The 10,268-nt window shown below is 37.6% G+C and overlaps 2 protein-coding genes across 2 annotated transcripts; both read left to right on the top strand.

Moving 5' to 3' along the window:
- The first annotated feature begins 1,723 nt into the window (after positions 1-1,723).
- On the top strand, positions 1,724-5,000 carry LOC140341135 (nicotinamide N-methyltransferase-like). Its single transcript, XM_072426687.1, has 3 exons — positions 1,724-1,903; positions 3,275-3,482; positions 4,179-5,000. The coding sequence occupies exons 1-3, from the start codon at positions 1,750-1,752 to the stop codon at positions 4,597-4,599; spliced, it is 783 nt and encodes a 260-aa protein (XP_072282788.1). The 5' UTR covers positions 1,724-1,749; the 3' UTR covers positions 4,600-5,000.
- A 1,108-nt stretch (positions 5,001-6,108) lies between these two features.
- On the top strand, positions 6,109-9,735 carry LOC140340282 (nicotinamide N-methyltransferase-like). The gene is made up of 3 exons (XM_072425339.1): positions 6,109-6,112; positions 8,327-8,426; positions 9,315-9,735. The coding sequence occupies exons 1-3, from the start codon at positions 6,109-6,111 to the stop codon at positions 9,733-9,735; spliced, it is 525 nt and encodes a 174-aa protein (XP_072281440.1).
- The last annotated feature ends 533 nt before the right edge of the window (positions 9,736-10,268 follow it).

The raw sequence follows: 10,268 nt of genomic DNA on the forward strand, positions 1-10,268 counted from the left end.
TTCGGCACCCACTTCTCTGAAAGCTTTCAAATGTCTTGGATAGTGGTGATAACAAACCCAACACGCTCCCGTGCAAATTATCTTGCCTATCTTTTTTGCAGGTATTTGCTGGTCTTCAATAATGAGCTCATGGACAGCATCGCAGGTTGACGGGTCAGTTGAGGTTGGGAGGCGCTTACTGCGGGGCTCAACTACAACAATAAAATGCTCCGTCTTGAAACAAGATATTCAGCTTTTAACAGTTCTGTAGGAAGAACACTTCTACCCCAGTGTTTGTGACATCTCAGTGTGAATGTCCTTTGCTGACTTTCCCTGGAGAAACAAAACTTTCATGATGGCCTGTAACTTTCTGATGTGTTTATCACTAGGGTGGTGGTAGAAAAATTACTCTTTTGCAACAGGAACAGGTACCGAAACAGGTCACAAATTCAGGATTGGTTAATTTTAATGAATGACATCAGCTCCACATTGGTGGAACCAAAACAGCAACGACTTGCAACTTTCAATGATCTGTACTTCAATATTGTAGCTCCTTCAGAATGAATAAACTTTGTATATCATCACTTAACTAGAGTACCTTATGAGCTCTTGTTTTCTGTGATTCATACAAGCTACTAGGTCTCAATTTCCTGAATGAATGGAATAGTGTCTGCAAACAGAATAGGTGATTGAGAATCTGTGCCTCCAGAGAAAGGGGTTATGAGTGTGGCAGAGGAAGCAAAGGTACCCTGGTTCAAAGGTAATGCACCATGTTCACTGTCTTCTTCTGCCGGTTGTGCTTTAGATAATAAATGTTCCAGTCAGTCCACAGTCTGGCAGAAATCCAGCTCTTGCCACATACATGATGGTGCCATTTTCTGTCTATTATTACCAGTGGTGGTGTGCTTTGTATTGATGCCAGTGCCCCCTCTCCTTCTGTTGCCCAAAGTTTGATGAATTCTTCATCCAGACCCAAGATGTTAAGTTTAAGCCAAAGATCAAGTAATGTCTCTTTGCAGCTTGATTCCATTGCCAGTCTTATTTTAACCCAGTTATAACATTTTCAAAACTAGCAGACTGTTTAGCAACACGTTTACATATTTAAATGCCCATGTGTAACCGGGAATCATTTCTGTAATTTTATTCCATTAACAGTCAAAATGTAAAAGAAGGTGGTTCATTTTATGAGCAACAATGAAACAGAGTAGAGATGAATAAAGGTTATAAAAGAAGAGAAGAGGAATAGAGAGGAGAACACAGTGAAAGCATAAGAGGCTAAGAGAATGAACCAAGGAGAAGTATATAGAAGATAATGAGCCTTTTGCCTGCCTTTAGTCTATAGATAAAGTGCATTTGATAATTATATTATCAGTAAAATCAGTAAAAGACTGTTGGATGTGCCAAAATTTAAGAAACTTAAGACATTTCAGAAACTCTCCCTCATTCTTTTTGCAGCAACTCATATACTAAAAATCTACTTTAAAAGAAAAACAACTAAAAACCACAAGAACATCAATAAGTTCTCAAAATTTCTGAAGCTTTAATAAATTAATGTTATATATATTGAAAGCTAAAACAAATTTATTCTACTCCATTATTGCTCACATTGCTATCAGCTGAAACTGCAAAGTCAACCAAGGAAAAGTCACACTCTGATAATATTAATCTGCATGCATTAATACTGACTACAGAAACAAATAAAAATCATGTACTCGGTACCAACATGACTTCAGACTGCCAAGGATCCCTCTAAAGGAGATACAATATAACATGATGGATCCTGCCAAGAATAAGATCTACCATGTAGATGGATTTCACTCTAGGACTTTTCTTGAGACTTATTGTGCCAATAAACCTGGAATAACCCTTGAAGAGGGAAGTATTAAACTGATCATTGAGGAGCTTCATTACTTTTTTAAGTTTGGTATGTATGCTTAAACCTGGATACATACAAGTCCTACTTCATGCAAGTCTAATCATGTTCATGAAATTACATGGAATTATGTTGTTTGAAATCCTTTAAATAATGTACAGATGTCATTAAAATGTAATCTGACCATGTAGGTACTTATCCAGGCACTTCTTGTTATAGGGTAACAACTTCCAACTTTCGATTTGGAATCCTATGTTTCATCTTGTTTTATGCTCTCCTGCTGGAGAATACATTCTTCCCAGCTTGTGTAGTTTTCTCTGGAGGGAGTTCATGAGCACAGGAGGAGATTGAATAAGGCTAGTGGAGATCAGTTGCAGTGAGATTCAAAAAAAGTAAAATCGTAATGGAAAAGGAAACATGGTGATTGCTTTTGCTGCCCTAGCAAACAAAATGTATTACATTTTGAGATAACTTCTGCTTTAGTGACATATTGGAAACTGTTGTAGGGAGATTAAATGTAGGAGAAGCAGGTGTGGTATATGGAGAAAATAGGCGATCTCATTACTCTGCAATGAAGCACATGCAATAAGGTTCAGAAAGGCAGTGATGTTTTGGGGGGTAGTCGCCACTTCTTCATGCCCTGCAACACCAGAAAAGAAGAAACACCATTTCACTACAGGTTTACTGCCATATACAGTTTGTAATTAGCAATTAGAGTTACCGTTGGCTGGTGGTATTCATGCACCCCCAGTGTATAATAAAAGGGCAAACTTCCCGAGTGGTTAGTAGTGTAAATGTAAGTAAAAGAGATATCATGTCCCAAAGGCCACATTATAATTTAACCGGAGGCCACATTCCAAATATTTACCAAACTTTCAATGGTAGAGGTTTTTGTTGATGGGCATATGCTATACGCGGAGTTTGGTTGTAGACACAGACAGCAATTGCTACAGGGAAATGTGGGGACTGTGAGGACCTTTTGGGTACTTCCACCCCTTCTTCATATGGCATTGGTCCCGGAATACTTGTATCCCTTGCTGCTATTTCGTGCATGTCCAAGGAACCAGAAGATTGTACCCTGAATTGCGCTTATGTCTCACATAAATCCTGAAGAAGTAAACACAATCATCCACGAAACATGTCAAGTTCAAAATGAGACAATATTGCCATGAAGCTTTTTGAGCTATTTTGTATTTTTTATTGATATAAATAAAGCTGCTGGCATTTTAGAAATTGTTGATACTGTTATTAATAATTGTTATTTTAAAGCCCCAAATGTCCTCCTTTTCTTCCCTTTGGGGTATTGTTTGGAGGGTAAATTTCAGTTTGCTCAAATAGTCCTTACAAAATAAAGAATCATGCATACCGACAAATAATATATATATAGTGGTAATATATATTTATTTTTTTTTTTCATCTCAGCTAACATTAAAGGAGGCACACTCATTGACATCAGCATTGGTCCCATTATTTTCCACCTGTATTCAGCCTGCGAGTATTTCAAAGAAATGATCCTCCTGAGGTTTAATGATCACTGTATCATAGAGCTGAAAAGATGGCTGCACGATCGTACCGGAGCTTTTGATTGGACAGACGGCTTATCATATATATCAGAAAAGGAAGGAAAGAGGTTAAGTATCAGTCTAAAGGATTTTGCTGTGGGTGTTTTTTATGTAATTTGCCAAAGGAAACAGAATCTAATAAAAGTTTCCACTAACAATCAAATTATTGTAAGAACGTGGGGTGATTTTGGCAAATTGTATTTGTATGTATGTATAAAGTGTGAGGTGTCATAGAGTTTGAGGATTACATGTTGGAATGTGTTTAGTGAGATATATATGAGGGTGCCATGGAGTGAGATATTGGACCTGATTAATTCAAGCTATTCAAACCTGAAGAGGATACACTTTCATCAGTGAAGCTGGGTGATCCAGCAAACCTGAAATGGATTTCTTCAAACTCATTTCCAGTTTGCTATCAAATGTCTTGAATCCTGGACCCAATCCATTTCTGGTTTGCTGGATCACACAGCTTCATTGATAAAAGTGCAACCTTTCCAGCCCTGGAGAGCTTTAGGAAATCAGGCCCGCTGTGTGGACCGTATACATAGGGGTGTCAAGGGGTTGTTAGAGGTTTAGAGTGGGTATTATGGAATGGGGTGTAATGAGGAGGTAGAGCACAGCTTTTTTTTTTTCTTTGGGTTGTCTTAAAAATTGTTGGGGGCTCCAGCTGATTTCTAATTAAGCCTCTGTCAAAGAACCCACAATGCAAACTAACAGGCCGGCTTATCTGTATTGTCTTAACTCACTTTTTTTCCAAATTGTAGCTCCCAGTGGGAAGAGAAATCTCTGAAGCTGAAGGAGACAATTAAACACATCTTGAAATGTTACATTGATAGAGAAAACATCACTGACCCACTGGAGGTACCCCAAGCTGATTGTCTGCTGATTACAAATATTCTGGGTGCAATAAGCAGAGATGAAAATGAATACATCAGCAATCTAAAAAAGTTCACCAAGCTGCTCAAACCTGGAGGACAACTGCTAATATATGGGGCCCTTAATGCGACATATTACATGGTCGGCAAAGAAAAATTCCACGCGTTTTCATATGATGAGAATTTCATCAGAAAAGCCGTTGAAGGAGAAGGCTTTGTCATCAACCATTGCCATGTTCGTCAGAGAAAAAAAAAGAATGACCTGACCGATTGGAAGGCCATCATTTTTATCTCAGCCTGTAAAAATTAGCTCATTAGAAAAAAATGCAATAATGATATTCTTAATATATCTTATAAGTGAATATAAATCATAGGAGCGCTGTCTTGTGTAGGGAACTTTCAGTGTAGACTCTTTCCTGTGCAATGGATTTTGGTAGCAAAGCTTCAAATGTATTATTTTTGGTGTTTACGAAGTCATATCTGCATTTCAGTGTTATAGGCAACTTAGGGTTATGGTAACCTTAAAGACCATCTGAAATTTAAACTCATTAAATACATTTCAAGTGCATTTATATAATGAAAAGAAAACAATTGCTTATGATACATACAATTCCATTGAAAATGCTTGGCCCTCAAAGATTCTCCACCAGAAAATGATTGATGAGATTCACTGCTTTATATATGTTTTAGCAAACTAAATGTCAATAAGTTATGCTTTGGATCTAATAAATTAAATGAATAAAATTATTAGGATAATTAATATTCTATTTTTGGGGGGTTTCTAACTTTATTTTCTGAGTAGTGTTGGTCGAATAGCTCATTATTCGATTCGGCAGCTATTCGGCCGAATATAGCAAAAAAATTCGGGTGGTCGAACATCGAATTCGAACACCATTAAAGTCAATGGGAGAAAAATTCGGGTTTGTTTCAGCACTGTGTAGAGCTTCTACAGCCTCCAAACAGATGTAAAAAGATACATTATAAAAAACAAGTTTAAAATAAAAAACAGATATAAAATAAATAATTTAAGAAAAAAAAAAATTTTTTTTTTTTTTCCTCCTGAATTTTTGCTGTCGAATGCAGCAAAATTCGGTTTGGGTCTACCCGAATTCGAACAGCCATATTCGGGTTTTGGGTTTAAACATTCTTGCTACCAAGGTGTTTTTGCTTGCAAATCACTTGAAGTGACCACAGATTTAAATACCATAGGGGATAGATAAAATTGGTAATCCTTATATCTGATATAAAAAGTGGGCTTACATGCATTGTGAGAAAGCCCCGGCTGCATTCATTGAGAACAGTGTGCGATCCGCGGCACTAGAGGGTAATTAACCTCTAGTGCCCCGGGGATCGAAAACAGGAGGATTCCCAGGGAATCCTGTGAATCCTCCTGTTATAATTTCCTCGATCTTCTGATGGTTTCGCAAAATCGGTTCTCCGAAATTTTGCGGAACCATCAGAGGTTCAAGGAAATTTTCGCAAGAATGCTGGAGGAGCGATGTCTGGTGTAGGGAGCTTTCAGTGTAGGCTTTTTCTTGTGCAAATTTGGTACCAAAGCTTCAAATGTAATATTTTGTAATATCTGCATTTTAGTGTTTTAGGTGATTTAGAGGTTATGATAGCCTTAAAGTGAACAGTACATTTACTAAATGCATTTCAAACACATTTTATATTGAAAAAATAAACAATTGCTTATGATACATAAACTACTATTGAAAACACTTGGCCCTGATGAATGGGGGATTCACTGTTTTATACATGTTATTATTTACTATTATTGTAGCTCTTTAAAAGTCCTAAACCCATGCATGTGACGGTTATGAGTGAGGAGTGAGAGTAATTCTAGGGTGAAATGGAAGTCAAAAACTACAAAGAGATGCAGCAGAAGAAGAGGGGTGAAAAGTCTGGCTGCAGTATTCATAACAGATGTTACAGTAGTCCAGATGAGTCTGGACATTTGTATATCAAAATGCATATTGTATATCAAAATAAATTTAAGTCTGACAGATTTTAAATATATTGTCAAAAATGAACATGGGCAGAGGACTGGGGACTGCTCTGGGGGACTAACACAATAAAAAAGGGGATCCCCTTTTTTTATGTGACTTTGGAAAAATTAATACTTTAGATTATGTGTTTTATGTGTCCTTAGCTTTGGGGATATGGACCAATGCCAAGTGGCCCACTCTACTGTCCTAAAAGTTTAATGATGTTTCAAAATAAACAAAAACACAAAACACACAAAAACCATAACCCCCACATTACATTAAAAACTCATATCCCTGTATTCCTCAATAATTCCACACTATTCAAAATATAGACTTCAGGTAAGTGTTAGGTGAAAGTTTTTTTAGCATCAGACCATACTTCTGCATTACAAACAAAGAGAGGCAAGGCAGGATTATAGTGTATTATGTGAGAAACAATAGTCACAAATATTGCTCGGTGGTTGGACAACATATACAGTAAGCAGCTTAACAAGGCAACAAATAATACCAATATAGTTGGACAGAGTGTGGTTGGATTTGAAAATCTGACTGGATCTAAAAATTAGAATTCGAAATTAGCTTTAAAAAAAATGGAAAAAATGACGATTTTGATGAAAAATCACTAGAAATGCATTTCTCATTCCAATTTAGGCACGTTGGACAGCATGGTAATAAAATAGGAATCCTATTTTTTTATTGGTTCATCTGCCCGGGTAGTTGGTGGTAGTACAATTACTTCTTTCCATCAGCAACAGGTGCCTGAAACAGGATTGGTTTATTCATGGAATGCCAATAGCTCCATGCTGGTGGCAAACAGAGTAGTTTGTTCTGGATCAACAGTTCCATCTGCCATATGAAAACTCTATGCAACATAACGCTCAAAGGTGGGAGTTGGGAAGAAATAACCTGGATGGCATACTTTGACAATTCTGGCCAAATGCCCAGTACCCATTGGGTCAAGAGTTAAATTATCAGCCACTTACGGTAATATCAGATAAGATAATGCCTTTACCCTTATCTAATTGTCTAACTCCATGCCTTCCCGATGCCACTGCTAGTAACAGTGGATCATAAAGTCCAAAACGCTAAAGTAGTCCTAATTTGTAGGGCCATTAGCACCATCACCGCTAGTGCTACCAACACCTCCACTTCTGCCACCATCGGATGCAGAACCAAGACAGCAAATAAGAATTGTGCCACTATCAATGCCTTCCTCCTCAGCACTTTGCACTTTCATTGGATTGAATACATGTTGTGCTTCATTACATGGATTCTCTATCAGCTCTATTCTCTTGTCATCAGTTTTTGTTTCCTGCTTATTGGGGCTGCACCCCTGGCAGGTGACACATTAACTGGGGCAAGGAGTCTAAGTTTCACCTGGCCTTCGCCTGAGCACCACAGATGGGGGAATGGGCCAGTGACTCTGCAGGGGGGAAACCAGGTTGCAGTTCCCAGGCTCTCCCCACTGGGGGCGAACAGAGGACTTCAGTGTAAGAACAGCCAAGATCGATACTGGGTAGAATAGTAGAAAGAGACAAGGTCTAGGCAAACTGAGGCCTAGGCAGGCCGAAGGTAAGCATAATTTACGTTTAGGCAGAGGTCAGGGCAGGTGGCAGGCAACTGTACTGGAGGTCGAGGCACAGGTCAGGGCAGGCAGCAGGGAATCCTAATCTAACTTCAGGCACAAGTCAGTGAAGATCAAGCCAAGGTAAAAAATCTAAAAGGCTCAATGTGGCAGAGTATATGTATATGTATATCAACGGTGCCTTCATAGATGCAAGCTACCCCTGCTATGTGCAATAAAGGAGCATGGCATGAAATAGACATAAGGAAAATACAAAAGTGAGAAAACCCGACAAATAGATTTTTTGTTCTCCCATCTAAAACTTTATTCAGATTATAATATTATGTACATAAGGGTTAAACAAAAAAGGGTTCTTCTCCAGGTTTGGTCACATTGCTATCACCTGAATCTGCAAAGTCAACCTAGAAACCAGTTTACACTTGTTTACATATATTATTATTTTTCCTCTTAATTATTCTTCTCAGCTAATATTAAAGGAGTCATGCTCATTGACATTGGCCTGGGTCCCATAATTTTCCATCTGTATTCAGCCTGCGAGTACTTCAAAGAAATTATCCTCCTAAGGTTCAATGATCACTGTATCATAGAGCTGAAAAAATGGCTGCACAATCACACTGGAGCTTTTGATTGGACACACACCTTATCCTTTGTGTCAGGGAAGGAAGGACGGAGGTTGAGTATTAAAATAAAGAATATTGTAATTGCTGTGATAAATGTTTTCCATTTAAAGGAATCAGCAAAGGGGAATATAATCAATAAGTATAACGTGAGAGGGGAGGTGATTTGTACGAATTTATTTTGCATTAAGATTACTGACTTTTTCCCTTTGAAAAAAGTTCTTAATACTATTTTCCAAACTAATTAGTTACCATAATCCTGAAGAGTCATCATAAGATCTTTGCACTATCCTTAAAAATAATAAAGTGGAAAAACATGATTAACTAAAAAAAAGTAAAGAATTACTAATAAACATTATATTTGCTATGTTATTTGCACCTAAGCTGCACCCTCAATGCCCCTGCACGTCTTCTTCCTAATATTGCATACTGTGTATGCTTCTTCCTTTTCTACCTTTTACCTAATGCCTGCTGTTTGGTACAAACATTGAAAACATTGGCACTACATTGCACATTTTGCAGTGCTAATGGTGACGCTTGGTGTGTCACAGAGTTTGGGGGTACATGATGGGATGTGTGGGGCACAATGTAAGGAGTTTGAAATTGTTTGAGTTGTACAGAGTTGTATGGTTGGTGTCAAGGGGTGGGATATGGTTGAGGGGTACATGAGGGGGTGTGAGTGACATAAAGGGGTGTCATAGGAGGGTGCAAAAGTGGTAAAGCAGGGCCTATTTTTTTCTTTGGGGCAGGTCTCCTACATCTGTCAATGGACCAACAATGTAAACTCATGGGCCTTCATATCTGTATGGTCCTAACTCACTGTTTTAAATTGTAGTGGACAATTTGAAGGGAAAGCATTGAAGCTGAAGGCGACAGTTAAACATGTATTGAAATGTTACATTGACAGAGAAAACATCACTGACCCACTGGAAATACCCCAAGCCGACTGTCTACTGGTTACACATATCTTGGATGTCATCAGCAAAGACGAAAATGAATTCATCAGCAATCTGAAAAAATTCACCAAGTTGATTAAGCCTGGAGGACAACTGGTTATATATGGGGCCCTGAATGCAACATATTACATGGTTGGAGAAGATAAATTCCACGCCTTTTCATATGACGAGAATTTCATCAGAAAACCTATCGAAGGAGCCGGCTTTGTCATCAACCATTGTCAAACTCGCCCAAAAAAAACAAAGAGTGACCTGACCGATTATAAGGCCATCATTTTTATCTCAGCCTGTAAAAATTAGCCTATTAGGAAAAACGAGAAGTGCAAAAATGAGATTCTAATAAGGCCTTTAAAAAATCATTGGAGTAGATTCTTGGGCAGGAAATTCATGGGGTAGACTTTTACTGTGTAACAAATTTTAGTGACAAAGCTTCAGATTTAATATTAGTGGTATTTGCATGGTCTTATACACGTATAATGTTATAATGTTATCTATGTTATCTGAAATCTATGTTACCATGAAACAAAACTAATATAAAAAGAAAATTGTTTGTAATAAAATACCAATAAAAACATATGGCCCCGGAAGATTCCCCCCTGAGAATGTTTGCTGAATTCCAGATTCATGGCTTTTTAAAAAAAATACACCCATCGTGTTTTAGCAATCTAAATGCCATCAGGTTAGGTTTTAGATGTCTTGTGATTAATTTATTCAATAAAGTAATGAATTACTCTTTTTTTTGGTTCATTGTTGGTAAATTATTTATTTTATTTTCTGGGAAAACTAATTTTGATTTTTTGGTTTCAAAAGGTGTTTTGCCAACAAATACATGA

This window comes from Pyxicephalus adspersus, chromosome 11 (assembly GCF_032062135.1).
Source record: "Pyxicephalus adspersus chromosome 11, UCB_Pads_2.0, whole genome shotgun sequence".
NCBI lineage: Eukaryota > Metazoa > Chordata > Amphibia > Anura > Pyxicephalidae > Pyxicephalus > Pyxicephalus adspersus.

Bases quoted from the DNA above. Each gene is read 5' to 3' on its own strand.
- LOC140341135 (XM_072426687.1), top strand. From the start codon at position 1,750: ATGATGGATCCTGCCAAGAATAAGATCTACCATGTAGATGGATTTCAC. The intron at 1,904-3,274 runs GTATGTATGCTT...TTTTCATCTCAG, and splicing joins TCATTACTTTTTTAAGTTTG to CTAACATTAAAGGAGGCACA. The intron at 3,483-4,178 runs GTTAAGTATCAG...TCCAAATTGTAG, and splicing joins TCAGAAAAGGAAGGAAAGAG to CTCCCAGTGGGAAGAGAAAT.
- LOC140340282 (XM_072425339.1), top strand. The intron at 8,427-9,314 runs GTTCAATGATCA...TTTAAATTGTAG, and splicing joins AAAGAAATTATCCTCCTAAG to TGGACAATTTGAAGGGAAAG.